This window comes from Pelobates fuscus, chromosome 6 (genome assembly GCF_036172605.1).
Source record: "Pelobates fuscus isolate aPelFus1 chromosome 6, aPelFus1.pri, whole genome shotgun sequence".
NCBI classification, from domain to species: Eukaryota; Metazoa; Chordata; class Amphibia; order Anura; family Pelobatidae; genus Pelobates; species Pelobates fuscus.
In genome coordinates, this window is record NC_086322.1 from 201,015,328 (window position 1) to 201,031,696 (window position 16,369).

At 39.2% G+C, this 16,369-nt stretch overlaps 1 protein-coding gene across 1 annotated transcript in view; it reads right to left on the bottom strand.

The window, feature by feature from the left end:
- Positions 1–362: 362 nt before the first annotated feature.
- Positions 363–16,369, bottom strand: part of IBSP (integrin binding sialoprotein) — a 42,663-nt gene continuing 26,656 nt past the window's right edge. Inside the window, exons 4-7 of the mRNA XM_063425291.1 lie at positions 14,624–14,707; positions 12,717–12,758; positions 3,245–3,385; positions 363–1,843 (exon numbers count right to left, since the gene is read on the bottom strand). Coding sequence (XP_063281361.1) covers positions 1,478–1,843; positions 3,245–3,385; positions 12,717–12,758; positions 14,624–14,707 — 633 coding nt within the window. The 3' untranslated portion in view covers positions 363–1,477. The remainder of the gene's footprint in view (positions 1,844–3,244; positions 3,386–12,716; positions 12,759–14,623; positions 14,708–16,369) is intronic.

Below are 16,369 nucleotides of genomic sequence, written 5' to 3' on the forward strand. Positions count from 1 at the left end.
CTGTAGGCACACTCATGATTAGCAATCTATACCTGATGCTAGCTTACATAGCCTGAGTACCCACCACTCACATAACGACCATATAACCATATATGCATCGACTAGCTACTCTACAAAAGTTCCACTCAATTATCACAAGCCTGTTACCTTTCACAAAAATTGTATGTGCTGATAACCCTGCCATGATATTGTATGCCACTGAATAGCGTGTACTCGCTGTCGTGGCACTACAAGCTTGTCTGTAACATTGTGCACAAGAAAAAATAAAGAATAAAAAAATAAAATAAGATAAATAAGGAATAAGTTACTGCTACAGAGAGAATGTGATATTTAAAGTATAAGAAAGCAGAATTAAATATAACATTTCATATTTTATGTTTATTTTGGAACACAAATTGCGATACATTGTAACCATAATCAATATACGGAAGGTAAAATATATATATAATACTAATTCCATCAACATACAGCCATGGGCAATCCTGTTCTACAACCTCCCTGTTTCCCCAGGGAGCCTGTTTCATGTCACCTCAAATGCCAGATAAAAGTTACTTTTACTCATACAGATATTTATTACTCACAAGTCAATTAAATTTTGGAATATTGAAATAAACATTGGGCTGTAGAGGGTTAAATGCTACCCCGTGGAAAATGATTCAGGATTTTGAGGATTTCTCTTGTGCTTTGAATTAATAAATTGCATACTTGTAACCAGTCTGAAAGTAAAAATAGTCTTTACTTTAGATGATTAACTGACTATATGTGTATGAGATGTATACAGAACAGCTTATTATATCCCCAGTATTACATACATAACGTTTAACATACTGATTATTATATAACTAACGGACAGTATGATTATATAACTCAATATATAAGTATATCTAACATAGTCCACTACACAAAACATAGATGTAAACAGTAAATCGAGGGTTTATGTTCAAGCAATATGGTTGTTAATTCTTACATTTAAAATATAAAGTGTTTTGAAATTACACAACTAGTAGTTATAACTCTTTTCACTTTAGTTTTTATTTCTGTAAAATATTATTCACTTAAACCTTTTTTTAACTTTCTGAATGTAGCCTGCTTCCAAAATGTAAGGGTATTGCAGCCCTTCCTTGTAGAACAGGGCATCATCACAGCCGCTTCACTGAAAGACTAGAGTTCAGGTATTTTTTAGTGTTCTTTTTTCTGATACAAGCTTGTGTGGGACATCCCACCGTAGACTAATCTAGAGTATCAATTGAGGAAATAATGAGGCAGACAAATTAGTGGTGTTCCCATATTGATGAGCACCTAGTCTGAAATCCCTGATAGAAAGGCCAACCCTGTACAGAACAGGTCAAGTAGAGAAATTCTAATTTAAGTAAGTAATTAAAAAAAACAAACAAACAAGGGCATTCATATTATAATTGTGGAAAAAAATAGGTATTGCTACCAATTTAAATGACATAACAATGACACAACATTAAATCTATTGATAATATTCATATTCTCGACCATAGTGATCGTAGACACGGTTTCTGTAATGATATTCATCCTCATAGCGTGCATATGTGTCTCCTCTGCCTTTATAGTAAGCTTCATTTTCATGTTCATAACCATTCTCATATTGGTAGCCATTGTTCGTAGGTTCATATGGAGTGGTGCTCACAATGCCTCCGTTGCTACCTTCTTCAATGCCTAAAGTTTCATCAACAATGCTAGCAGGGGTTTCGGTAACATCAACAGCAATGGTACTTGTCTGCATAGGCTCAGTTTGCACATGGCTGTCGGTAGTGTTCCACTGTTCTCCATTTTCAGTCTCCGTCTCGTTCATGTTTGAAGTAGTTTCTTCCACCTATATGTGTTGAAAAATATTAGCTATGACTTTGAGATATACATATATTAATGCATGCGATGACAGAAAAACTAAAATAAAATTAATAAACAAGTCAAGGAATATATAACAATTATCTCAATCATTGAAAGCATTTCTAATATAACAGAGATCGGTACTTAAGCCGTGATTATCAGGGCAAAGTAACATATGGCAATATGAGATTCCATTGCACACATTTAAAGGGTCATAGACATGTGGGTTTGCATAAGTTATAATTGTTTCATCTGTTTGACAATACAATAATACAATGTAACCATGTACGGTTTAGTAAACTGGTATTATTTGGACCTTAATTATTATCATGTGGAAAGTTCTGAGCATCATAACCTGAGCAAGAAAATTGAGAAACTGGATTACTATCTACCTTAATGGAAGGAATGAGGGAACGGGCCAACTGGGAATTAAAACTTTTTCCACCAATAGTAGGTCTGTCATAAATTAAAGGGAAGGAAGTAGTAGAATGGATGGGATTTACCAAAGGTCATCAACAGTGTAAGAGGTCAGAAGAAAGTAAATTAGAGAAAGATACAGGAAGAGTACTAAGAATAAACTGAGCTGGTAAAGTAAAATAGCACAGTTCACTCTAGGGTCCCAGGCTTGATTCTGACAACCAGGATTGCATATTGCATATTCATTTATTAATTGCATATCTCCACTTGATTACCTATGGATTATCTTTGTAATTTGAATGCTTGGAAACCTTGTGTGGAAGTGTTTGCCCAGAAATGAGTATGGAAAGGAGTTGGCCTTGGGTCATTCCATATGAACCGACAGAAAGGTGTGAGACCAGGCCTGGACAGGATATCTTACATTTAAATTAGGTAGAGTCTCCCAGTTTCTGCACACATCCTGCTGTGAAGTCCCACACACTTTCCCTGCTTTAAGAGCTATTTTCCCTGAAGCCTAGAGGCTCCCCAAAATTTCACAGGCAGAATGCATTCACCTTATTCTCCTGATTTGCTGCTTATTACTAGAGGTTTTTGTAATCATGAAACACCACTTTCTATTCCTTTTTGTTTATGTTTTTCAGTTTGATTTTACCAATCTTTCTTCATATTTCTTTCTTCTGGATTGTACCACCTGCAACGCTACTTCCTAATACAGTTTTTTAATATTTCTCAACGATGCTATTCTAACTTCTTCATTGTCTAACATCACTATTATTATTAATTTTTTTTTAAAGTACATTATTCTCTTAAACGCCCTCTCTGACTCTATATGTTAAATAAGATAATGTTCTTAACTAGTCAGACCTCAGTATGGACATAAAATTAGATAAGGTTGGGCAGAATTTGAAAGTTATCATGAAAAGATTAGTTAATGAGTAGAGCAAATCACATAATGTGAACATGTTATCACCTCTGGAGCAGATGTCCCTCCATTTTCATTTTCGCTCTCTTCACCCTCATCGGAATTTGCCTCTTCTTCAGCACCCTTTCCAGTTTCAGTCCTAGTAGGACCAGCATTGTTTCCATTTTTACTGACTTCTGAAGAATCTTCCTGTAATTTAAGCAAAATAACTTGTTGATTCAACAACTTTAAAAAAGATAACATGAACATTCCTGTTTCTAATTCCCCGTTTGAATGGGAGCTACATAAAAAAATAAGCTAATAAGCTTCTCAAATTGTGGGCTAAACATTTGTTGCTCTCAATTGTTCTTATCCTGCAAAGAAGAGGTTAAGATTACAGCACAAAAATAGGACCCAAAAACTAGTGATGTACCCCTGCATCAATGCATATAGGTAAATGCAGTTATATTATTTGGGCTTTTATCACCAGCAAACCACCAATGATCATATACTTAAGGACCTGAACATTTAGGAACTGCCCTTTCTTGGCATTTCTTGGTATGCTAATGAAACTCAGAGTGACCCATAAAATGTTAGTAATACTGTATATATCTGCCACTTTCTTACTCACACATACAGACCCTACTCTATACATAGGACCCATCTCTCCTTTGTAAGATATCTAACCCCTTGGTCACTGAATTATACACAGCCACCAAGGGATTATACTGTTAAGAAGTTATGCCTGTCATTCACAGTAACTGATTGATTTTGGTGAGTATGGACAAAGGTTTAACCCCTTAAGGACCAAACTTCTGGAATAAAAGGGAATCATGACGTGTCACACACGTCATGTGTCCTTAAGGGGTTAAAGGAACAATTACAGCACCATAACCACTACAGCTTAATGTGATTATGGTGCCAGAAGTGCTACCCTCCTCCCAAACTGTAAATTGTACTTCTTAGCATGGGTACACTGAGTACCGTACCTGACCTCCACTATATCTGACAGAAAGCCATTGACTCCTACTTAGGATTTTTTTGTTGGCTTTTCCCAACTAATAAGATGATCTCTCTCAGCAAAAGAACTAAACTCTGCAATGCCAAACCTAGCTGGGGCAGATAATTCCTGTCTTTCTATCAACTGCAGTGGAGAAAGGGATTGGTGCCCTGTGGACTCCAGGTAAGAAGTCACACCGTTCCAAAATGGTTTGACTACTTACAATAGATAGGGGCACCATAATCACAACATCTGTTGTGGTGCTTGGAGTGGTCCTTTTATATATATATATAAAAAAATATTTTAGTATTAATTAATGCATTTTTAAATAAGCGACAATTATAATATTTTGCTACTTTTTAATAAATGATGGTGGACTCAAACTTGCGTTCACTAAATAATAAATAGCTGAACAACCATATAGCAAAAATGCCAAATTGCTCTGGTCCTATGCTGACAAATATTTGGAATCCTAAGGAGTTAATTGTGTATTTAAGAACTGCATTCACGTGAAGTGTTCCATATTGGTACTACTATAAGCGATCCTTACTTTGAAGCAAAGCCACACACACAAAGCAGGTAAATTAGAGTGAGACTGAATGACATTTCTTGGATAATTTTGAATTCTATTGATTATAATATCACAGGAGAGAACATATTTTTGTATAAGGGAGATTGTTTTCACGGTTTGACCTTGCAGCTGAAAAAAATAATACTTTTTAGGCACATCAGCGTTATTTACATAACACAGTATCAAAATCTATTCAATTTTTCAAGTTTTTTTTTTATATACCCAAGTAAGAACATTACTCAGTATTAATTTTTTAATTACATGTTCGATAATTCTCAATTCTTCGCCTTGATTTCAGCCCTAAGTTCCCATGACCGGCACATCCTTCCCAATGTTAACAAGAAAAATCTGTGCTTTAGACTGCATATTGCGTAAAACAATACGCCATCCTGGAAGTCCTTCTCTTTTAAATATTGCCAAGGTCATCTGGAAACTATTGCCATGTACACTGCCAGTGTTATTTTTGAGGTTAACCTCACATGTGGTTTAGATGCACCAAGTTTATCCCTCATCAAATAAGCTTTATGACGAATGCAACCACACAATATATAAACAGGACAGAAGATTGCATGTTACGTTTTTTTAATGCATACTCATTTGTCAGTAAATTTGTTGGGAAAGTGAAATATTGAATGAATTTGCTAATTTTAGAATTCGTAGGATAAAATATTTATGGGCTTAAAATATGTTTTCATTGAATAATATTCATTCATTTCACTGATGGCATCTGATATATTTAAAATAACTTTACAAACATGTAGCATGTACAGCAAATTTCATTAGGGTACATTTTGGATTTGTCTTTTTTTTAAAGGTGAGGATTTATTGATTTGAATAACGAGACCTAAAAATAGTGTTTTAGTTATACAATTTTCATTTTTTTTATTCTTCAGCCAAATCACGAGCAAGAAAAACTGAAACAAAAATGATGGTAGGGACTTAAACTAGGCATAATGTTGACAAACCATCAACCCCAGCATTATGGTATGCTTGGCCTAGAACACCCCTATATTTAAAGCCATATGTTGATAAGCTATTTTAGCGTGATTAGCTTGCTTAAAGTTGCTAATGGTCTATAAATTAATTATAGCTGTTTAATTTTGCTACATGACAGGAGGCTCATATTTTGCAATTCTCTGTTTACTGTACTTCAATAGAAACATAGAAACATAGAATGTGACGGCAGATAAGAACCATTCGGCCCATCTAGTCTGCCCAGTTTTCTAAATACTTTCATTAGTCCCTGGCCTTATCTTATAGTTAGGATAGCCTTATGCCTATCCCACTCATGCTTAAACTCCTTTACTGTGTTAACCTCTACCACTTCAGCTGGAAGGCTATTCCATGCATCCACTACCCTCTCAGTAAAGTAATACTTCCTGATATTATGTTTAAACCTTTGTCCTTCTAATTTTAGACTATGTCCTCTGGTTGTGGTAGTTTTTCTTCTTTTAAATATAGTCTCCTCCTTTACTGTGTTGATTCCCTTTATGTATTTAAATGTTTCTATCATATCCCCCCTGTCTCGTCTTTCCTCCAAGCTATACATGTTAAGATCCTTTAACCTTTCCTGGTAAGTTTTATCCTGCAATCCATGAACAAGTTTAGTAGCCCTTCTTTGAACTCTCTCTAAGGTATCAATATCCTTCTGAAGATATGGTCTCCAGTACTGTGTACAGTACTCCAAGTGAGGTCTCACCAGTGTTCTGTACAATGGCATGAGCACTTCCCTCTTTCTACTGCTAATACCTCTCCCTATACAACCAAGCATTCTGCTAGCATTTCCTGCTGCTCTATTACATTGTCTGCCTACCTTTAAGTCCTCAGAAATAATCACCCCTAAATCCCTTTCCTCAGATGTTGAGGTTAGGACTCTATCAAATATTCTGTACTCTGCCCTTGGGTTTTTACGTCCAAGATGCATTATCTTGCACTTATCCACATTAAATGTCAGTTGCCACAACTCTGACCATTTTTCTAGTTTACCTAAATCATTTGCCATTTGGCTTATCCCTCCTGGAACATCAACCCTGTTACATATCTTAGTATCATCCGCAAAAAGACACACCTTACCATCAAGACCTTCTGCAATATCACTAATAAAAATATTAAAGAGAATGGGTCCAAGTACAGATCCCTGAGGTACCCCACTGGTGACAAGCCCAAGCTTCGAATATACTCCATTGACTACAACCCTCTGTTGCCTGTCACTCAGCCACTGCCTTACCCATTCAACAATATTGGAATCCAAACTCAAAGATTGCAGTTTATTGATAAGCCTTCTATGTGCAACAGTGTCAAAAGCCTTACTGAAATCTAGGTAAGCAATGTCTACTGCACCACCCTTATCTATAATTTTAGTTACCCAATCAAAAAAATCAATAAGATTAGTTTGGCATGATCTCCCTGAAGTAAACCCATGTTGTCTCTGATCTTGAAATCCATGTGTTTTTAGATGTTCAACAATCCTATCCTTTAACATGGTTTCCATCACTTTGCCCACTACTGAAGTAAGGCTTACTGGCCTATAGTTGCCCGACTCCTCCCTATTACCTTTCTTGTGAATGGGCACAACATTCGCTAGCTTCCAATCTTCTGGGACTACTCCTGTTAACAATGATTGGTTAAATAAATCTGTTAATGGTTTTGCTAGTACACCACTAAGCTCTTTTAATAGCTTTGGGTGTATTCCATCAGGTCCCATTGACTTATTTGTCTTTACTTTTGACAGTTGAAATAGAACCTCTTCCTCTGTAAACTCACGTGTAATACATGACTCATTTATCCTTTTTTTTAACAGAGGTCCCTTTCCTTCATTTTCAGCTGTAAATACCGAACAGAAATATTCATTGAGGCAGTCAGCTAGACCTTTATCCTCATCTACATACCTTCCTTCTTTTGTTTTTAATCTAACTAATCCTTGTTTTACTTTTCTTTTCTCATTTATGTATCTAAAAAACTTTTGTCCCCCTTTTTTACTGACTGTGCTATTTTCTCTTCTGTGTGTGATTTGGAAGCTCTTATAACTTGCTTAGCCTCTTTCTGCCTAATCTTATAGGTCATTCTGTCTTCCTCACTCTGGGTTTTTTTATAATTACTAAATGCTAACTTTTTGTTTTTTACTATTTTGGCCACATCTGCGGAGTACCACAGTGGTTTCTTGAATTTTTTGCTTTTACTGACAAGCCTAATGCAATTTTCTGTTGCCTTCAGTAGTGCAGCTTTTAAATAATCCCATTTATTTTGGACTCCATTTAAGTTGCTCCAGTCTGATAATGACTCCTTTACACATATTCTAATTTTAGAAAAGTCTGTTTTTCTAAAGTCTAAAACTTTTGTTTTTGTGTGGTGTGACTCAGTCACTGTTCTTATATTAAACCACACTGACTGATGATCACTGGATCCTAAACTTTCACCTACAGTAATATCTGATACCAAATCTCCATTTGTTAACACTAAATCTAGTATGGCCTCTTTACGAGTTGGCTCCTCGACGACTTGTTTTAGAGACAATCCCAGTAGGGAGTTTAGAATATGCAGCACAGATCATAACATAAACCATTAACCAATCAAAAACAAGCATACAGAGGTTATATAAGCTCTCCATGCCACAAGCACCTGCTCTTCTTTGCTGATCCTTAACAGTTGCACAGATCAGAGTATTACACAGATTGTTATTTTACTTTGTATTTGTTTATTTATTTGGGTTTCATTTTTTTTATTTTTCCTTTATATCACTTCTATTGTACTCGTTGGTGGTAGCACACCACTATCTGCCCCTTTTAGGCTTCCTGGACAAGCCTTTTCCTCTTTCTCTACCCTCACATCCTCCCTCATTGCTTCAAACCTGCTATAGGCCTGCAGAGAGTTTGTCTTTCTCTGACCTTTTGTAGCACAGCGGACATTTTGGATATTATGAGATTGTGAGATCCTGGGTAGTCATTTTGGATTTGCCAAAGAGCTCCAGTAGTGTACATGACCTACATGACATTGCGGTTCTCATCTCCTAAGCCTTATTTAAATTCTTTATTTTTGGCAGTGCAGTAGTGAGTACATCATTTGGCAATGACATGAATAAGGTACATCGATAATATACATTAGACAGTGTTGGTTTGTATAAAGATTCAAAGCCTACTGCACTGTTATTTTATGGTTAAAGTAGCGTAAACAACATTTATGAACATAGTAGTTACATATTTCAGCTTACATGTCCTAACCTCCCACATTGATAACGTTTACGTCCACTATCTGGGCAGAAGGGGGGACAACGCATCTGTTGGAGGAGCTGGCCAGGCTTATGAGGCGGTTAATGTTAGGCATATGAGTTAAACACAAAAAACAAAAGCATAAGATAACTGCTAATAAACATGCTGGGTTGTCCAGTCTAACCTCGGGGACGTGTGGCGTAGGCCGACTAGGATTAACATAGTATGGGCCTGTGTTTCGGGGACACCAGTGGCTCGCTGATTTTATGGATGGTATGCTAGGGCAAAGGCCCCGAACATGCTGAGGTGATTGGCTGCCTTTTGGTTTAAACTTGACAGGGTGCTTTAAGTATAGGGGTTGTCCAAATTTAGTTCCCCTGGGTTCAAGCATGATAATGCTTGAGGAGTTCCGTCCCCTTTCCCTCTTTTAATTCTCAGTCCCTGGCATCAGCTGCAAGAAAATTTATAACATACCAAAAATTTATACCAAACTAAAATTACTATACGTTTGTCTACGCCGAGGCGTAACTCTATGGAAAGGTATGTCAGCAAGCAGTCGAGAACACTAGGAGGGATCAGTGATACCATAGTAGCGGTGATCATGCCCACCATTCTCCGCTGGTGATTAGTGATTGAGTGAGGATGGTTTCGTGTGTATTGGGGTTCTAAGGTCCCTTAGGAAGGGGTGTTGTGTCGTATGGAGGCAGGCGCAGGGAGATACGTGCTTGAGTACGATAATAATATAGGTATTTGAGGGGTTAACAAAATGAGAACCGGTATCCGTGGTTCTTTGTGCGGTGTCAGTAGTGGTTTGTCTGTTGTCCCCTTCACTAGCCCCCCTCCCCGTGTTGAATTATATAGTTGTGAAGTCCCATAGCAGTTGTGCCATCTTTAAGGTACGAGAGCCTAGGGGGATAGTCTGAGTGCGAAGGTTCAGGATAATGAACTGAGTTAGCTTATTGAGTCCTGTGCCCCGTTCTAAACTAAAAAATAGCGGACATAATGACCTGTAAGCCCCTATACCTCTCGTGTATGTCCGTTGAGTGCTGTGTGAAGCTCATGCCTCTGGGTGATAGGCATTTTAACTGCTTAGGGGGAGGGCACACGGTAGGTGTGGCTTACAAGTGTACCTGAATCTGTTTCACATGACCCTCCAGGAATTGGCGCTCATATCTGGTGTAACTGTACAATACAGGTTATGGTAGATTGCTGGTAAACGGAACATTAATATCAGTCATCAAATGTCCCTGTGAGTCTAGTTTCCGTGCCAGAGATAAGAGAGTCCCCCATTCCGGAAAGGACAAATAACCTAAACACAATACAAATTAGATAACATAACAAGAATCTGATGAGGGTTCCTAGCCGGGCTAGGGTAACCTGGTAACCTCAGGGTTTGAAACTGCCCCCTGTATAACTTTTATCGGTGTGTGACCGATTGTGTGTTCGCCAGTCTCTGTTCATGTAGTGACCGCAACATAGGGGTCGGGTGTTAGTCCCTGCGGCACAAATGGGATGGTTCTCGCTGGGTCCCAGGAGTGCGTTGGCGAGGCAGTACCATGCTGGTCCATCTGGGTAAGGGAGTCCGGAGGAAGGCCCAAAGCCTGCAGTAATTGCGCCGCTTCGGCAGGGTCTTGTATTTTGTGGTATTCCGTTCCTTGGCGGACCGCGAGCGTGTGTGAGGGCCGCCAGCGGTATTGAAAGTCATGTTGTCGGAGCAGTGTGGTAAGTGGTCGGAAAGAGCGCCGCCACGCCAGGGTGGTAGTCGAGAGGTCATTGAAGAAGCTTAGCATCATACCTTCAAATCGGAGAGGCGGTTTACCCCTTAAGGCTTTAAGGACCGACATTTTGTCTTGGAAGGTGCGAAAAGTGACTATTAAGTCCCTGGTAGTCCTTGCCGGAGCGTTTGGTGGCTTGGTAATTCTGAAGATGCGGTCAGGGCTGATGCCTGTTGCGTGTGAGGGTGTCATAATGGTTGCTAGCAGTCGGTTAACTACCTGTGGGAGCTCCGCATCAGGTATTGTGTCCAACAACCCTCGTATTTTCAGGTTGGTTCTCCGCCTGGCATCTTCGTGTTCTGCCATGCGGTGTTCATGGTGACGCTGTTGTGTTTGTAGATCCCTCACCGACCGCTGAAGTTCACCGATCTCTTTGGTGTGGGTCGAGGAGGCTCTTTCAAGGGCCCTTCAGGTCCCCCCTTACCGCTGTTATGTCTTTCTGCAGAGTTGTTTGGAGGTCGGTGAACAATTGTTTTAGTACCGCTGTAGTTACCAGAGCAGAGTCCGGGTCAGGCCTGTGCTGTTGCGGGGGTTGTCCCGGCATAGGAGGTGGTGGAGGTTCGTCTTCAGAAAGGTCGTCGGAAAAATCCGAACAGCCTCCGTGGAGCGCCGCCATATTGGACGCACTTGGGCCTCGTGCCTGCCTCCACATGTCTCCGATTGTGAGCCCTGGGGTAGGTTTTGCCATTATTGCTTTCTTTGTTTTTCGCCCCATAGTGGTGGAAGCGTTTAGATGGTCTTTGTGAATAGTTGGGGGTCCGTCTTTAGTTTTTTCCCCCTGATTTCGTCGTTTGTAGCTCGGAGCTCTCGTTTAGTGCGGCCGCTCGCTCCTGCAGTTAGGCCACGCCCCCCTCCTAAGCCTTATTTAACACTCTCCTGCAGGTACGTTTTTATATGTTTGTTTAAGGAGACACATTGCACTGCACTGTGTCTAAGGGTCTTCATTTATTATACGGGGGGAGCCCCCTATTGACTGCTTTTGGTATTATCTGCACTGCCTACCGGTATTCAACTATTTTACTCTACTGTGCATAGGGGTGAGCCCACTGCTGGGCTACTAGGGTGAGGTCCTAGTCTGAGAGGGTGACCTGACCAATTAGTGGCCCTGCTGGGTGCATCCTAGCGTATTCTCGATGCCCTAAAGGCAAAGCTCCTCGCACAGGTCCTAAGCGTGTGGAAGAACATGACATGCCTTTACTCTCATTGCCATTGATCAACAAGAATGAGCCCTATCCTACGCTATCTGTTATGGATGAGTGGCAAGCAGAGCGTCTGAGGAGGAAGACAATTGGAGAGTTACGCCACACAGAGAATGAAATTATGTGAGGAATGTATTGTGGGGCAATAGACAACTAGTCTCCCTCCCTTCATTCCCTCTCGGAATCTATTTTACCTATTTGGGCTTTGGCCTTTGTTTTCTACCTCATATGGATGTTCATTTGTATTTTCACATAGTTTTATGGTCATAGTATGCTGTTTCTATATATCATATATATACACGTTGATTTTTATACATTAGTCGTATATTAGGCTCATATTCATAACTGATACTTTATTTGCTGGATTCAATGCATATTACTGCTAAGCTTTCCAGTTTTTGCTACCAGATGCCTTTCACATATTTTCTCTTCTGTTTCACAAAAAGTTTCTTTGGAACGACTACTTCCGAAGCTTCTGGAGCTTTTCTCATCGCATTGGAATGTTTTGTTTTTTATATTGTCTGTTAATTGTTATTATTGTGGACCTCAAAGAAAAAGGAGGTGCTTGTGAGATGCAGGTCTTATGTAACCTCCTTATGCTTGTTTTTGATTGGTTAATGCTTTATGTTATGATCTGTGCTACTATTGGAGTACAGTAAAAAGAGAAACTATGTTTCTATTAAACCTCCTTCCATGTAAAGAAATAAAGGTATTTACATCTCTTTACACAGTCCATGTGTTAAAATATTAAATTACAACAGAAAGTTGCTCAATTTACACAATTTCCTTACCTCATCAGAGCTTTCTCCATTTTCTTCAGATGAATCACCTCCCTAGACAGAGAAAAACAGGTATCTCATATTGGTTTAAAATGGTATACTTCATGCATCGGTGGAGTGACTCATATAACTAATTTACACTTCATTACCCTAAATTGGTCGCATAGTTAAATGCATGAGGGAAATACGCCCCCCTTTGATCACTAGTTACAGCACCTTCTTTAAAACAAGAAACTATGTAAGTGCAACATATGTTATATAGTACCGGGATGCCTCGTCAAGCCCATGCCTAGGTAGGACATCAGCACTAAAATCACATGACCTTTTGAGACGTCCCATTTGTGACGTTAGAACAAAAGCCATCCATATGATTACATTTATATACAGGTGATACTCGGAAAATTAGAATATCGTGCAAAAGTTCATTTATTTCAGTAATGCAATGTAAAAGGGGAAACTAATCTATGAGATAGACGCATTACATGCAAAGCAAGATAGTTCAAGCCGTGATTTGTCATAAGTGCGATGATTATGGCTTACAGCTCATGAAAACCCCAAATCCACAATCTCAGTAAATTAGAATATTAGATGCAATCAATAAAACAAGGAGTGTACATAGAACAATATCGGACCTCTGAAAAGTATAAGCATGCATATGGACTCAGTACTTGGTTTGGGCCCCTTTTGCAGCAATTACTGCCTCAATGCGGCATGGCATGGAAGCTATCAGCCTGTGACACTGCTGAGGTGTTATGGAAGACCAGGATGCTTCAATAGCGGCCTTCAGCTCTTCTGCATTGTTCGGTCTCATGTCTCTCATCTTTCTTTTGGCAATGCCCCTTAGATTCTGTACGGGGTTCAGGTCAGGCGAGTTTGCTGGCCAATCAAGCACAGTAATCCCACGGTCATTGAACCAGGCTCTGGAGCTTTTGGCAGTGTGGGCAGGTGCCAAGTCCTGCTGGAAAATGAAGTCAGCATCCCCAGCATCCCCTTTTATGTTGCATTACTGAAATAAATGAACTTTTATGCGATATTCTAATTTTTCGAGTATCACCTGTACTTACATGCATACTTCACCTTTTATTTTGTAATGTAATCAGCATCCACCTAATTTTATTGACTGTTACTATTAAATATATATGAACTATTTTAGAAATTGAAACAGAATATTTAAAAAAGTAGAGATGTTAAAGAGGTTAAACTTACCTCCTGTCCTGTAAACCCTCTGTAGTCTTTTCAGCCACACAGTAAATGTTTAGTAGCCCTGGGACCAGGCTACTTACTTTTTTTATAAGTTGCTGGGTCTTTATTCACAGCACCCCATTTTTCATGTTTTCATGATGGCGTCTGCTATAAATCTCCCTCTCTGCCCTTCCCAGAGTCAACACAAACAGTGGATGATGTGACACTGACGATAGGGACACGACACAGAAGGGAATATTACATCGACAGCCAAAGTTTGTCAATGTTTGCCGGTCCGCAGGTTATACATAGGGAGAATATTTTCCTACTTTCCATTACATATAACTTTAAAAATACTCATTAAAATTACAAAAAAAGAAAAAAAAAAAAACAGAGTAGCACAGGGGCAATAATAGACAAAGTAGATTAAAAAGAGAGATAGCGAGCCACTTTAATGTGATGTATGCCAGCAATATCAATGACATAGTGTGCTCTAAAGCTCAGCACAAACTGTTAAATTGCTATACTAACACCTGCTTAAGCATTCTTTTACTGGTCCTTTCAAGTGTTGTGAATATTATCTGGTTAGAAAAGCCTGAAAAAGGACAATCCATCATATAGATTGTCCTTCAAAGGGTCCCTGTTTAATTTTTAGGCAAATTTTATTTTGTTTTGTGAGAGAACTTGAAAAACACAATGACTACATATCTTCTTGCTTAGACTGTGTGAGCACTTACCTTGACATTGCTGATATAATGCTTAAATGGTGGTGGTTGCATGTTCATGTTCCTGAAGAAGTAGCCATGTCGGTTCCTCGCTAGCTGTAATTGAGGTATATATCATTATTGTTTGACACATTTAAATGTTTTAGTATTTTTGACATAAATTTATTCCAAAGGCATTTAGTTAATTAAGTTAACAGTGAGTCATGGTAAGTTGCCAAACTTTTATAACATTTTTAATACATGCAGTTTGTCAGATCACCATAACTTAAGTTACCTGACCATCCTTTTTAGTTTCTTTGCAGCTATTAGATCCAGTCAAATTTAGCAAATAAATGTTGTTAGTCTGGAGAACTGGCCTGCAATCCATTATCTGCATCATGCTAGACTCATTTATCTCATCCACTGTTCATTATTAGCTGCCCAACTAACTTTGACAGTCTCTTGACTTTCTTACTCTCTGGACCCTGGTAACCTGAGGATAATTTGCGATCCTAATTTGGACCCTATAGAACCATTACTAATATTGCTACCCCTACATCTCCACTCATGTCCCCAGTCTTCCAGTTGTCTTGACATGTGCACATGACTTTCTCTTTTCTTCTTCCATCATCACTTAACTCCATTTCCCCATGCTGTACATATCCTCTGCAATGCCTCATAATTCCAGAAAACACAATCTGGTCCCTAGCCCATATCATCTAACCAAAGAATTATCTAATTTGTATTTTAAATTTGAGCATATTTTTATTTTATAGATAAATGTAAACATGGATTTACGCATCTGTCCCCACTACTTTGGTCTAGGATTCATGACAATTTAGATTTTTTTCATATTTCATTAAAGGACCACTCTAGTGCCAGGAAAGCATACTCGTTTTCCTGGCACTAGAGTGCCCTGAGGGTGCCCCCACCCTCAGGGACCCACTCCCGCCCGGCTCTGGAAAGGGGAAAGGGGTAAAAACTTACCTTTTTCCAGCGCTGGGCGGGGAGCTCTCCTCCTCCTCTCCGCCTCCGTTCCTCCCCGTCGGCTGAATGCGCACGCGCGGCAAGAGCTGCGCGCGCATTCAGCCGGTCACATAGGAAAGCATTCATAATGCTTTCCTATGGACGCTTGCGTGCTCTCACTGTGATTTTCACAGTGAGAATCACGCAAGCGCCTCTAGCGGCTGTCAGTGAGACAGCCACTAGAGGAAATAGGGGAAGGCTTAACTAATTGATAAACATAGCAGTTTCTCTGAAACTGCTATGTTTATAAAACAATTAGTTAACCCTAGCTGGACCTGGCACCCAGACCACTTCATTAAGCTGAAGTGGTCTGGGTGCCTAGAGTGGTCCTTTAACTTTAAATACTCTATTGGTGTTTTCGAGGTCTCAGTGTTTCTACACTGCTATTATCCTTAAGCAATACTGCACTGCAAACAGACACATGTTAATATTTAACACCCTGGTCACCAAAGGGGGTATGAACGGTATAGTACACTATATGCAATTGTGTAGCTCAATCCTCAGGCACCCAAAGAGTTAAATTAACTTCAAGCAGAGGTTTGAGCATTACAATACAGACTTAACCCCTTAAGGACCAAACTTCTGGAATAAAAGGGAATTATGACATGTCACACATGTCATGTGTCCTTAAGGCGTTAACACCGGTTTGCAGCTTTTTGGGAGATTTAGTTTGTCAGTGTGTATTCTGCACTAAAAGCGTGTCATTTGTCAGGAAGTTGGCCAGGTGATCATTAGATGTTTTCTTTATTTAGT